The following is a 15,362-nucleotide window of genomic DNA, read 5'->3' on the forward strand; positions in this document are numbered from 1 at the left end:
CCGCATGCAAACGCGGCTCCTCTACCCCAATCCTGCCCACCCTGTCGAGCCGCCCTCCAGGGCCCGGAACCCCACCTCTCCCCACCTGCAAGCCACCGACCGATCCCTGGCGGGGCCCGTCCGAATCAGCCCTCAAACAGAGTCACGAACCCCACCCGCCCTACGAGAACCGCCTGCTAAGACCCCCGGCGCCACACACCAGTCACCCCTTCGCGCATGCGTCGCTGCACGGCCCTCTCTAGCGCTCCGGCGCCCCCCGGCGGCGTCTAAAGGCAGAGTGGAGGTGAATCAAAGATGGAGGCGCCTCGGCTCCCGACAGCCAATAGCAGAGCAGAGTCGTGATGGGCGTGTCTGGAAGAGGGCGCGAGAGGGGGGTCGCCCCGCGCCGTGTAACGGTCGCCCCGTAAGCCCCTCTTCACGCGCGTGCCAGCGGGGAAGGGGCTGGTGGTGACATAAGCGCGCCCCCCTCCCCTCGTTACTGTTAGTCGCTGCTTTTGCTCCCGCCTCCCCGCCTCTCCCCTCCCACTTCCCCTCCCCTCGGCCTGGTGCCCGCCCCGTCTCCCGGCCAGTGTGTGCTGCTGGCCGCGCCGGAGTCCGGTGCATGTGCGGCAACAACATGTCTACGCCGCTCCCTGCCATCGTCCCGGCCGCCAGGAAGGCAACCGCCGCGGTGAGTCCGGGGCTGGCGGCGCGGGGTGCGCTGTGGCGGACGGGCCTTGCCCCGCCGGGGACGAGTCTCCGTTGCCCGCTGCGCTCTCCCGGCCCCTGCCCCCCTCGGGAAGCTGTGCAGTGAGCCACCCTCACGGCTGGGCAAGGGCGGCGGGGATCGGCCCCTGCCAGCGCAGAGTTCAGTGGGCACACGCCGGGAAGGTGCGCTGGGCGTCATGTCTCTGCCCGGCGGCCCTGCTGCCGCCGCCGCCTCTTCCTGCTTGTCTTCTAGCTGGGGCGGTGGGAAGTTACACAGCTACCCACGTGCAGAGACTATCTTCTTCCTGCCGCCTCGTGCCTTCATTTGCGATCAGTGGTGTGACAGGCACCTTTTTATAGCTTTATTTTTAAAGTTGAGGAAATTAACTATTGATGTTGGAGGAGATGAAGGTCGTTGATGTCATTTGACTGACAAATGTCCCTCTTTCCCTTTTATTAAACGGGATGTTGGGCAAGAAAACAAAGACCACTACTAGTATCTGGAGTTACCCCCTTTAGGGTTGTGAAAAAGCCGGTGAGCAAGCAAGATCTGTCACAAACCTTACTCGCCAAATGAGAAACTAATAATAGAAGCAAAATGACTTCTTTGGTCTAACTTGACTGCAGAACAGGAGGCTGCTTGGTCTAGCTTGGTTATTGTGGTAGTTACCTAATAAACCAAGCTGTGGAGGGAGATTTTTTTTTTAAGGAAAGGGAAAGGGGATAAAAATGCAACAAGAGATTGTATTAGGGTATTCAGAAGCTTGTACCCAAAATAATGCTTCCACTTGATGTTGAACAGATTTTATGGTATGTGAATTTGTTGTTATTTAACAAGGGTCATGGTGGCACTATTTTAAAATCAAGATTGGATGTTTTCTAAATGATATATTTTAGAATTTATATTTTGGGGGAGTCCTGTGGCCTGTGTTGTACATGAGATCAGATTATCATAGTTGGTCCCTTCTGGCCTTAGAATCTATGAAAGTGCCTTTTCTTAAAGGGGTGGGAGTAAAGGAATTAGACATTATACACCTATTTTAACTCCTGTATTTTTTTTTTTTTCAAAAATTTAGGTCATATTTCTCCATGGATTGGGAGATACTGGGTAGGTATAATGGCTTATTGATGTGGTTTACTAATTTATTTTGCAGTTTGAGATTTCTGAGTTGCAACACATGAGTGATTGCTCGCTGGTTGGTGGTTCTTGCACTAGTTGCAGAGTTTATGCCAAATGCAGAAGAGGTATCAATGCTGGTTATTAAAAACTCCTACACAAACTAGAAGCCCAAAACCCTTTCCATTTCTCTAGTTAACTAGTTTTAACTTAATACTAAACTAGTTAAAGCCTATTTAAAAATCACTCATCTTGGATTAATTAATGCGTTGAACTAGCTGTCTTTTCACTGTTTTTTTTCTGAAAAATTGAGTGGGGGAAGAGAGAATGCCAGTGTAATTATTGAACCTTCAACTTGATATTCACTCTTATGTTTCATTCATGTAAATATTTTAGTGCTTTAGTGCTACTGAGTTCAGCAGAATTGCTTGTCTGCTTAAAGTTAGATGTGCATAGGTTTTTTGTCTTTCAGGTCTTTAAAATCTGAATCTTTTTAGAGCTAGCCACAGTTAAGTCATGGGAAATAATTGGCATGATAGGTTTGTTTGTTACAGTAACTGTGGTTCTTTATGGTAAAAATAACACAAACATTTAAAATAACACCCTGTTTTTAGTTACTCAGAACTCTTCGGCATCTTCATTTATTAGACTCAAATTATCCATGTTTGCTTCAACCCAGAGGTGGAATTTCTTCAGGGACAGAACATAAACAACTCAGCTATTTTAAGTTATGAAAGATTAATACATTTTTAAAAGCATTTTGAAATTTGTTATCCATATACCTGTAGTTTTGGCTGCATTTTACAAGTGGTAATCTTGAGGATGGCTATTCATTCTGAGAATACATGCCTTCCAATTTCATGCAATATAATGTAAGTGAAAACTGAAAATCTGTAGAATTGAGACTCTTAAAATTATCCTCACCCAACAGCAGTATAAATGAACATTGGCAGTGGTATCCTTTGGATACTTTTTCTGGTAATACCTGTAGATTCCTTAGTTATGCGAGAACCTGCCTTCCAGGTTGGAAATGCTTGTTTTCCTCCCTTTGTTGCTCTTTTACAGCTATTTACACCTTTGCTTTATCATTAGGGGGTCAGATAGATTCACAGCAATGAAAATCACGTCACTGACCTTGAAATCTGGTCTCTGGCCACTCACCTCTAAAGGCAGAGTTGGCAGCAGCACAGAAGTAAGGGTGGCAATACACATCTACATTTTCTATTTATGCCCTGATCAACCTGCAAAAAATATGTGGTTTCTCAATTATATGAGTATGTCTATATTTATAGTGAGCATGGTCATATGATTAATGTTTTATGGAAAATATTTAGTTAGTGTCAGCTATTTAGTTGTTGATTGTCTGTCTGTTTTTTTTTTTCCTTCCATTCTTTGTGGCTCCAAACATTTAAGGAAGGATTTTAGGATTTGAAGTGGGTCATTGCAAGAAACTGGTTCGTTTTGTGGTCATAGGAAAGAAAAAGATTAACTCAATCTGCTTATCATATATGCTCCCAACAAATTTTCTACATTTTAGTTATCAGGTTAAGATACAATTGACATTGTTCAGTACAATCTTGCTTGTTTTCAAAATGTGTCTTGGCTTTCATGCTACAGATTTTCTGGGGGCCTGTAGCTCTTGTATATTTGTCAAAGACCGTAAGAATAATCAGTCCAATTTGCTGTCATTGGAGCAAAAGAACTACATATGGTTGCTATAAAGATTTCTGTACATACCCATACATACATGCAATATTTCTTGGCAGTTCTTGCTAGCTGGGAAAGAATTTCAAAATCCTTATTTAATTAGATCCCCTCAGACACAATTTTTGACGTATTACTACTGCTGTTTTTCAGAATAAGGGGTTTGGTACAGTGGGAAGAAAATAGTAGCTAATGTTAATGCTCGTTTAAGTAGACTCAGTTTGGAACCTGTAGTCCAATCAAAGTCATAGAGACTTGAGGCTTTTATTTATGTAGTACTCTACCAAATGCCCAGTTCCTGTGCACAGCCCTAATGAATGAGGGCTGTTTAAGAAGTTTAAGACTTAAGTGCTGAGTTGATACATACACCTAAAAGAACTAGATACAGATTTAAAAAAAATTACTTTTTGTTTCCTTTGTCACCAAAGGTCCAGTCCTGGAAAGCCATACTTAAACATGTAGTCTTAGTGAAGTGAGAGCAACTACTTACTTGAAAATGTTTTTGTAGACTCAGCTTAACCTATATGTTCAGTTTTGCAAGCAGCCAGGCCAGAATCCTCTAGTTTCAGAGTATGCCAATTGACCAAGTCGTCAGTAGAGTGAGAGAGATAAGAGATTGTAGTTGTCAGATTATAAAAATAAACCATACTGCTTCTAACAGGAACTTTTCTTTTTTTCCCCTTGTCAAAACCTTTCTCTTGTTTAATTATTTTACTTTCACAAGTATGGACCTTCTGCCTGAGTGTATTTTTATATTCCCTGTACATTTTACATTATTACATTTAACATTGTAGGACTTGTGCTAATCAGCTCTGGGTTTATTAAATGCACCTACACCATCCAAACTCAGTGCTGTGTCTTGTATGCTGAAATATGTTCATCTTATCAAAACCATTGTCATGTATTTCATATGCCAGGCTTAAATGTAGAATTATTTTTTTTTCCACTGGCCCTCATTGTATGATGGTATGAAGGGGAATTATACTGGCATTACATGAAAGCAAGGTAATTACTTTTTAATCTTCTTGTTTTGAGTTACTGAAACCTTAGCTGTGTAGGTATATACACCTATATACCACTGTATGCAGATCTATACAGCTAGAAGGACACTAGTAAGACTGTGATAGTACAAGCTGTAACTTCAAATCTCCAAAGGTCCATCTCAGCCAGTATCCTATCTTCTGACAGTGCCCTATGCGAGGTGCCCCAGAAGGAATGAACAGAACAAGTAATCATCAAGAGACCCATTCCCTGTTGCCCATTCACAGCTTCTGACAAGCAGCAGCTATGGACATCATGCCTTCTCTTCCTGACTCTTAGCTATTGATGGACCTATTTTCCATGAGTTTATCTAGTTCTTTTTTGAACTGTTATGGTTTTGGCCTTCACAATATCCTCTGGCAAGGAGTTCTACAGGTTGACTAAGTTGTGAGAAGAAATATTTCCTTTTGTTTGTTTTAAACCTATTTAATTTAATTTGATGACTGCTAGTCCTTGTGTAACATGTCTTCCTTATTTACTTTCTCTATACTCGTCATGATTTTATAGTACATCAGTCATATCCCTCATTAGTTGTCTCTTTTTCAAGCTGAAAAGTCAGAGTCTTCTTATGTCTCCTCATATGAAAGCTGTTGCATAATTCTAATAATTTTTGCTGTCTTTCTCTGATCTTTATCCGATTCCAGTATATTTTTTTTGAGACGGGGCAACCACTCTTCACAGGAGTTTATGAACTTGAATGTCAGTGTCTATGAAAGGTGCAGCCTATCCCTACGCAGCACCTCAGTTCCTTCTAAGTGCTCTTTGGCAGAGAGTCAGACTAAAGTAGTATCTTCTTTAGCTAGTTACTGTGTTTCCTAGAATATGGTAATTTAGTTTCCTTGTTTGTTACTTAATTTAGCTAATTACATTACTGTGTCAATATTATTTGTTAGTCTGTTCCTAATAGTCAATTTAATCCTTCATCCTGCTGAGGATAGTCAATTTCATTTGCTAGCTAGTTTTTTTTTTTTTTTTTGTTTTTTTTTTAAATAAAACATTTTTAAATAGCATTGCAGTACAGCCTTATGCCAGATCCCCCTTTACCAGAACTTGCATCATGTGCATTGGATCAGAGAGTTGTTCCTCTCAAAGATGGACTAACGTGTGCTTGTTTTGCCTAGGAGAAGCTCATTTTCCACTGAAGTACACCATTTATAGGACTTAAAAAAAACCCACTTCTAAATCTAGGGAATATAGACTGAGGCTGTTCTGTGTGGAGAAATCAATAAGACATCAGTCTAAGGGATCTGAGGTTGCTAACTGGGACCCAGCAACCGAGGGAGGTAATTCTGGTATCCATATGCCCTAGTAGGCACTGCTCTTTTAAGTATTCATCTGATTGTGTGTTGAACAGTGAGTAATCAGTAAACAGCTGCCCATGGAGTTAAATGCCAGTCTGTTTTCTCCAAGGAAGCTGTCTACTGCCTTGGTACAATAAAAGAGGAAGGCAGATGTTTACGTACCTCAACAACTGGCTGTTCAAAGTTCATTCCAGACTCCAGGTGGAGACACAAATCAAACTTATCAGAGTCCCTGTTGACAGCCTAGGCCTCCTTTTGAATGAGGCAAAATCATTTCTGTCCCTGGTTCAGAACTAGAATTTATAAGGTTGATCCTAGACTTGAACTAAGCCAGGGCATTTCCACCAGAGTCCGGATTTCAGTCCCCGATCAGCAGCATCTAGCGCTTCATGCAGTTTCATATCACCACAACAAGGAAGTGCTTGAGACTTCTTGTAGTACCTATGTTGTGCAGTATGCCAGTTTCAGGCCTCTTCAAATATGGCTAGCATCGGTATGCCAACCAAACCTAACACAACCTACACATGATTGTTACCCTGCCAGGCACGGTACTAGCTTAAGTACAGTAGTGGGTGGGCCCCATTAAAACCAGCTCCAGAGTACTCCTTCTACCTTCTGGCATCCCAGTTAGCAGTGAAGGACACATTAAGCTTGGGTTGGGGACACACGCAGGGGAGCTCAGGACCCACGCTGACTTTACCCATCAGTGTCAGAGAGCAGAGGGCAGTTTGCCTTGCATGACACACCTTTCACACACACACAGCAGGACACTGTATCGTTGATGACAGACAATACAATGACAATGTTCTGTATGAGCAAATGGGTGTATGCCCCTTTCTCACATGCAAAAAAAGCCCTTCTTCTATGGGACTTGTGAAGAACATTCAGTCCACCTGCAAGTATCCTAAGTTCCTGGAGCCTAGAATGAGCTGGCAGACCATCTCAGCAGGTCTTTCCACAAACACAAGTGGTCTCTTTGCCCAGGTGTGGCCATCTTCTCTTCCAAAGATGGGACACTCCCCAAGAGGACTTGTTTGCCACACACGACAGGAAGTGTCACCTATTTGGCTTGTTTCAAAACTACAATCTGTGATGTTGCGTTCCTTCTCTCTTGGGAAGGCCATCTCCTCTATGCCTTCCTGCCACTTACATTGTTTTCACAAAGTATGCCTCGAGATCAAGAGGGATCGAGCACAGGTTGTATTGTTAGCACCAGCCTGGTCTTGTCAGCACTGGTACATGTCCCTCTTGGACACATCAGTGGAAGTGACTATCATAATTCCTCTTCTGATACAAAACCAATGCTGTTTCTGACATCTGAACCTTGAGTCCTTATTTATCACAGCCTGGAAGCTCTATGGTTGAATTCTAGGGAGTGTCTCTGCTTAGACCAGGGTTCATCAAGTCCTTCTGAGTAGTAGGAGACCTTCCACAAGAGTCACTTGGCCAAGTGAAGGAAGTTCTCCCTTTGAGCATCACAACTCAGTTCATCTCCTATGTTAACACCAGTTCCACTTGTACTAGACTGACTACTTCATCTGAAGCAGAAGACCTTTTGGTTTCTTCTGTAAGGGTCCACCTCTCTGCCTGGCGTTCCACCTTAGGAGACAAGGCCTCATGGTATTCTCTGATCCCATAGTTAAGTGGTTCCTACAAGGGCTAGATAGATTATATCCACAGGTATGCCAACCTGTCCCACCAGGAGACCTCAGTCTAGTCCTATCAAGGCTGACAGACCCTCCATTTGAACTGCTAACCACATGTACTTTTACCTACTTTACCTTTTTTTTTTTTTAAGGTAGATTGCCTGGTGGCTATAACTTTGGCCAGGAGGGTGTCAGAACTTAGGGCCTCACTGCTCTCTGTCCTTTAAGGGCAAGGTGTAGTGTAAAACTCACTCTGCACTCTAAGGTGATTTCTCAGTTTCACAGCAATTGGGACATATTTATCCCAGGGTGCATCTACACTTGCATTCCTCTTTCAAAAGAGGTATGCAAGTGAAGTAAATCAAAAATGCAAATGAGGTATAAATTTGCGTATTTGATACCATTTGCATATCTAATTTCAAAAGAGCTTCTTTCAGAAGTAAGCCCATCTTCGAAAGAATCCTTCTTCCCATAAAGAAGGGAAGAAGGATTCTTCTGAAGATGGGCTTACTTCTGAAAGAGCAGCGTCTACACTGGCTTTCTTCTTTCGAAAGAAGCTTTTTTTCAAAATTGGAATATGCAAATAGTGTCAAATACGCAAATTATACCTCATTTGAATTTTGATTTACCTCATTTGCATGCCTCTTTCAAAAGAGGAATGCAAGTGTAGATGCACCCCCAATGTTTTATCCTAAACCACATACCAGGAATCAAGAAGATACTCTGCACCCTGGACATATGCAGAGCATTGGCTTTTTTTACGTCGAGAGAGTTAGACCATTTAGAAAATCAGCCCAGTTATTTGTAGTTGTGGGTAAGGTGAAAGGGCAGCCCTTGTCATTTCAGTGAATCTTCTCCTGGATAGTTTCTGTGTTCACAAATGCTATAGACTTGCATGGCACCTGCACTGGCAATTACAGCACATTCTATAAGAGCACAGGTATTTATCCACAGTATTTCTTGCTCACATTCCTACTCATGAGATGTGTAGGGTGACAACATGGTTGCCCATCCACAGGTTTGCTACCTATACAATCACCCAGCACACCAGAGATGATGCAGCCTTTGACAGGGCAGTATGGTCAGCTGTGGTACCGACCCCACCTCCTAAAGCTTAGGCTTGTGGGTCACCTAATTAGAGTGTAACAGAGAGTAAGCCGTGCTAGTCTATACACTATCAAAACAAAAAGCCGTCAAGTAGCACTTTAAAGACTAGCAAAATAGTTTATTAGGTGAGCTTTCGTGGGACAGACCTACTTCCCCCACGAACTTAATACAGTTCTGTGGGGACCTTGAAGCCTTCTTTCGCCGTCTCCGTCTAAAGGAATTTTTCCAGCACCTATGAACAACAGTCTGACTCTCTCGAACCCCCCCCCCCACCACTAACAAAAGAAGAAGAACTCTACGTGGACTCCCCCTGAGGGTCGTAGTGAAAGTCTGGACTTCTACGTACAGTGCTTCCGCAACCATGTTGAGTCTGACATTATACACAAACAATGCCAAATGAGACACAATCTCAACTATACTGAACACTATGCTGTCCAGAGTCTCAAAAATAACCAAGACATCATAATCAAACTAGCTGACAAAGGGGGTGCTGTTATCATCCTGAGTAAGTCAGACTATGAACAGGAGGCAGCCAGACAACTCTCCAACACCACATTTTACAGACCTCTCTCCGCTGATCCCACTTGGGAATTCCAAAGGAAATTACAACTACTACTGAAGGAACTCCCTGCTGCTACTCGGGACCTCATTAACTCAGACACACCATCTGAGCCGCAGCCTGGATTATTCTGTTTACTTCCCAAAATCCACAAACCTGGAAACCCTGGACGCCCTATCATTTCAGGTATTGGCACCCTTACCACCGGACTATCCAGTTACGTGGACTCCCTCCTCCAACCCTATGCCACCAACGCTCCCAGCTATATCCGAGATACCGCCGACTTCCTGAGGAAATTACAAAACATCGGAAAAGTTCCTGATAACGCCATCCTTGCCACAATGGATGTAGAGGCTCTGTACACTAATATTCCACGTAAAGACGGACTACAAGCAATCAGGAACACCATCCCTGATGCCACCACAGCCAATCTGGTGTCTGACCTCTGTTACTTTGTTCTCACACACAGTCATTTCCGTTTTGGGGACAATTTATACCTCCAGATTAGTGGAACTGCTATGGGCACCCGCATGGCCCCACAATATGCTAATATATTTATGGCTGACCTTGAACAACGATTCCTCAGCTCACGTCCCCCATTACCACTCCTCTACTTAAGATACATTGATGACATCCTTATGATTTGGACCCATGGTACAGAGGCTCTAGAAGAATTCCACAGAGACTTTAACAATCTACACCCCACCATCAACTTATGCCTCGATTACAACATGCAAGAGAGACATTTCCTGGACACTACAGTACTAATCAAGGATGGCCTGATCAGTACCACACTGTACCGAAAACCTACTGATCACTATACTTATCTACACCCTTCTAGTTTCCATCCTGCACGCGTGACTAGATCCATTGTTTACAGTCAAGCTCTTAGGTATAATCACATTTGCTCTGATCCAACTGACAGAGACCAAAAACTACAAGAACTTTACCAAATATTCATAAACCTGAATTACCCACCAGGAGAAGTAAAAAAAAAAAAAAAAAAAAACGACAGGGCCAGACGCATACCCAGAAACCAGCTACTCCAAGATCAGCCCAAAAAAGCCAAGAACAGAACACCACTGGTCATCACTTACAGCCCCCAACTCAGACCACTGCAATGAATTATTAAAGACCTACAACCTATTCTTAATCAGGATGCTACACTCCAGAGGGCCCTGGGTGACATGCCTGTTCTCTCCTACAGACAACCTCCCAACCTCATGAGGATCCTTACTAACAGCCACAGTCTATACCCCAGGAACACCAGTCCTGGAACCTTTCCCTGCAACAAAGCCTGCGGCCAGCTTTGTCCACATATCTTCTCTGGAAATACCATCACTGGACCTAACCAGGTTACTCACAGAATCACGGGCACTTTCTCATGCTCCTCTACTAACATCATATATGCCATCATGTGCCAACAATGCCCAGATGCTTTGTATATTGGACAGATTTCTAACTCCCTTAGACAAAGGGTCAACGGGCACAAAACAGACCCACAAACCAGTTAGTCAACATTTTAATGGAATGGGCCATTCTGTCAATGACCTCAAGGTATGTGTGTTACTGAAAAGAAATTATCGCTCTTTTGTAGAAGGAGAAGCGGACGAATTGGCGTTTTATATTCAAATTCGGAACATTAACACATGGTTTAAATCGGGATGTGAACTTTCTGAGTCACTGTAGGGGCTCGTCTGCATACTTAACTCAATCTAATTCTTGATCTTCCCCCTGACCCCTCCACTCTCTGATTTGCTCATCTTGATTATCTTTTTCTGATTTGTCCTCCTTGCTTACTGTTTTTGGTTCTCTGTGTCTTAAATATTGAGTCTGTTCTGGTCTGGATATGGTCTGAAGAAGTGGGTCTGTCCCACGAAAGCTCACCTAATAAACTATTTTGCTAGTCTTTAAAGTGCTACTTGACTGCTTTTTGTTTTAATTAGAGTGTATGTGAGTATTTGGAGAAGAAAAAAAAATGGTTTACTTACCTTTTGTTCATTGAGATGTGGTGTTCATGTCCATTCCAGTACCTACCCACCTTACCCCTCTGTTGGCGTACTGTCAAAAAGGAACAAAGGGGTGGGTGGGTCAGCAAAGATCTACACTGAGCGCCATATTGGCGTAACTCCAGGAGACACTTAGGCTAACCTAATGGTTATTACTAGGCAAAAGTCTTCCATGCACACACAGCACCTAATTGGAATGGACACAAACAGCATATTTCTAAGAACAGCACCTATGAAAGGTTGAGTAATTGCTTTTTTTTCCCCATTCAGATACAGTAACAATTCAGCCTCACCCAAAATTTATTGCAAAAGTTGTTTTGGACTTTCATATGAAACAGTACAGTAACCCCAAGATAAGTGCATTCAACATGTGTATCTTGCATTTATATGCCGGGGTGTGGTGGGGGCAGTGCTGTGGGGTGGGGGCCAGGGAGATCTGCAACCCTGCCACTGGAAGCTGGCTGGCAGAACCAGCCACAGGGTGCTTGGCCGGGGGATGGGGAGACCCGCAGCTCTGTGGCTGGAAGCCAGCTGTCAGAGCTGCGGGGTGTCCAGCCAGGTGATGGAGAGATCCACAGTCCCACAGCTGGAGTAGAGTCAGTTGTGGGGTCCATTGCCTGGAGGGTGGGGACACCCACAGCTGGAAGCTGGCTGTCAGAGCTAGCCACAGGGTCCCCAACTTGAGCGGCAGGGAGACCCTGCATCTGGAGTCTTCTTCCTCCCTTCCCCCATTCTCTTTGCTGTCTGACAACTGCGCAGCTGGGGAGGGGAGGGAGAAGGCTCTTAGCCTGGCTCCCGGTTCCCTGCTTGCAGGAACCAGGAAGCTGACCAGCCATGAGCCTGGTTTCCACTTCCACTGAGGGGGTGGGACCAGGAAACTGACCACTCCTGAGCTGGTCAGTTTCCTGGGTCCTGCAAGCCTTGGGGAGACTGGAACCAGGCTGACCCCTGGTTCCCAGCTCCCCACCACTCTGGAAGCCAGGAGACTGAGCAGCCCTGGTGGGCTGGTCAGTTTCCTGTCTGCTGCATGCCCAGGAGAGCCAGGAGCTGACTATAGCCTGGTTCCTGGCTCACTGTGTGAAAATTCGAGTTATGTAGGGGTTACAGTAATGCAACCCCCATGTCACTAAAGGGTTTACTGTATATACACTTAATTCAAGACATCCCCTAAACTCTTCATTACATACAGCATTGCTTCAAAGGTCAAATCACTCTGCACAAAGAGGTGTAAATTTCTTAGCTGATGAATAAACTACAGTATCCAGCTCTAGGAACTGCTCGGAGCACAATCAACTTTGGTTTTATGCTTAAATAGGATACCAGCTGTGGAAAATTTCCAAGTAGCAATTGTAACATCTCGGTATTAGCTTCTAGAGTGGGGACACCAGGGGAAGACAAGTCCTACAGTCTGCTGAGATGAGGTTCTGGCCCCCACCTGCTTGGTCACTGAATTTTTGTTAATAACTGTTAGTGGGTGCCACATGCGCAGGGACTCAGAAAAAGAATTGTTACTTAATGGTTACTGTGGTTCTTTTTGATGTTCTATGCATACGAATCCCTCGATCCACACTCCATCCCTGCAGCGCAGACAGCTTCTGAGATTTTGGGTGATGAGAGATTTGAGAGAGTGACCAGAGTCCATGGCACCTTTTTTGCCCACATGAGAGAGGGTGTGAGAGCATGAATGGTGTGTACATGACCCCTGCTTTGAGCTTCAGAACCATTTGGAAGAGATGCAGCCACAGTGACTGAGAGCCACATGCACAAAATGTCTTGCAGAACCATAGTCGTTATAAATGTTTTTAATATTTTTTCTTTTTAAAAGCAATATTCAAAATAAATTTGAAAACAATTGAAATTGTAGCCATATCTATGTATTTTTGGATAAATTTACTGTGTTAGTACGTCATTGACAGGCTTATAGCAGTTGCTTTTGCAGAGAGAGAGTGTGCGCAAATACCGTTAGGAGAAGAAACTAGTTTTCTTTAGAATGCTTTGGCTACTGGTTACAAACGTAGGACTTCTATTTTAACATTGGTAATGCATCCTGTTTGAATGTTCTTTTAGAAATGTCAGCTATAGTGACACAATACTCTTTTACCATTGTGGCAAGAATGCTTATCTATTAAAAGGGTTCCCATGTGCTAATCCAACTCTGATAATTTTAATATACCTTTCTCCAACAGGCATGGTTGGGCAGACACATTTGCAGGTATCAGAAGTCCACATATAAAATATATTTGCCCACATGCGTAAGTGTGACTTTTTTTCACTCCTTTTTTACTATTTGTATTTTTTAGAAGCTTCAGTTTGACTATTTGTGTAAGTCTTTTGCTTTTTGCTAGCTTTCAGATGGCTAAGTTTTACTCAGCATGAATATTTGTGAGAAGCTAATTTTAAGAATGAATCTTTACTTATATTTTAATTGTATGCACTCCTTTATAGTATAAAATGCACACTGTTATTTATGCAGTCTGTGCAAATTTTCTAAAACTGGATGGCGGTAATTCAAAGCTGACCCTTTCTCCTTATTTTGAGCTGCCAACTTGCATTAAAAGATAACTAAAACATTTGATAGCAAATATCAAGATTCTACCCAGTAGACAAGGCATTGAACTATAACTCACATCTTTCTAACACTTAACATCAAAGTGCGTAAAAAATCAGTCCCTGTCCCTTCCACTGAGCAACATAGTTCAGGGAATTGTGTGTCTCTGGTGTGGCAGCAGTAGGAGTTTGCCGTCCCCCACACACTCATCAGTCAGGCGGCGGGAGACAGAACCATCTGCTCCACCCCGTTGCAACACCCTCCCGGCCCACCATGCCTCACTTCTCCATAGTGGCTGGAAGTGGAGCACCTGGGGGTAGGATGTTTGTTTTCTGCAACTGCTGAGAAGCCACACATAGCCAGCTGGAAAGGTGGTGGAGCAGCATAGAGCAGGCTACTGTGCTACTCTAGCTCCTGCTACCAGCGTAGGGAACGATAGGCAAACCGTGCTAATGCCATGCCAAACCCCTGGCTCCTCCATCCATAGGATGGTTGGGGTGGCCACTGTGGGGCGTGGAGAAGCTCTTCTGATTCATACTATGGCTCTGCTTCTTTCTAGGGAGAAAAATATCTTGCTTCATTTGAGCGAAAAGTAATGGAAGAGGTATCCTGCATTGCATTGAGTAGCCAGCAATCTTGGGAGATCTGTAGCAGGGTTAATGGGGGGGAAAAAGGTGAACTCATTTGTGGAGTTGAGCAACTGGTTTCATACAGTAAAGCCAACCCCTTGAACTAATCTGTAGCCATCTGAACAGTAGCCTAACCTATTTTGTACTCACTTCCCTGCTTGCCCTTTGCTCTTTCACTTCAGAATGTTTCCTGACCAACACACAACACCTCTTATAAATAATCTCCGAACCTTTAGTGGAGTAAAGAAAGAAAGCTATGGATTGAAGTAAAGATGGCTCAGGTTTTCCTCACCTGGCAAAGCAAATTATAGCCTGGAAGTGATCCAGAAGCAGATCGCACCTAAGGCTTACATCTGCCTCTCCAGTGGTGAACACAGAACTCATAGTTAATCATGATTTCACAGTCAGTGGTGTTGGTAATAGTGGAGGCTGTAGCATAGTCAAGACTGAAGTGTTTTTACCATTGACGGACACCACAGGGTAGTCTTGGCCCTGCTTCTTTGCCTTTCCCTTTCTCCTCAGAGGAGGACAAAGAATGAGTAACTTATCCCTTCTCTTCTTCTGCTCTCAGAAATTTGACTGGAGGGGAGGGGTTAAGGTGCAGTGCAGCACAGATGAGCAGAACTAGATGAGGGGGAATCAACTGACCCAAAATTATAATTAAACATATGGCAGTTTTTATGATATCACTAGGTCAGACCATTAGGTTATCTGTATTATCCTTCTCTGTTTGACAGTGGCCATACCACATTATTCAGAGGAATGTGGAAGAAACCACAAAATGGACAATTAAAATATAATTTGCACACTGGAAGTTTCTTTTCAAATTGTTAGTCACTGTCTTATGTCCTGAAATATAGGTGTCTTGTTTTAACTGTCTGAAACAACTGTATTTTCCTATGCATATAAATGCCTAATTCAACACATTGTGACACTTAAGTCCACTCCTAAATTATGCATTGTGTGATTTTAAAAAAAAAAAAGACAGGTATCATCCTTGTCATTTTTAAATTT

The 15,362-nt window shown here is 43.5% G+C and overlaps 1 protein-coding gene across 1 annotated transcript in view; it reads left to right on the forward strand.

The window, feature by feature from the left end:
• The first annotated feature begins 368 nt into the window (after window positions 1-368).
• LYPLA1 (lysophospholipase 1) overlaps window positions 369-15,362 on the forward strand; it is a 34,033-nt gene continuing 19,039 nt past the window's right edge. Inside the window, exons 1-3 of the mRNA XM_074987179.1 lie at window positions 369-670; window positions 1,764-1,795; window positions 13,358-13,423. Of these exons, the coding sequence (XP_074843280.1) occupies window positions 602-670; window positions 1,764-1,795; window positions 13,358-13,423 (167 nt within the window). The 5' untranslated portion in view covers window positions 369-601. The remainder of the gene's footprint in view (window positions 671-1,763; window positions 1,796-13,357; window positions 13,424-15,362) is intronic.

Source organism: Carettochelys insculpta, chromosome 2, assembly GCF_033958435.1.
Source record: "Carettochelys insculpta isolate YL-2023 chromosome 2, ASM3395843v1, whole genome shotgun sequence".
NCBI lineage: Eukaryota > Metazoa > Chordata > Testudines > Carettochelyidae > Carettochelys > Carettochelys insculpta.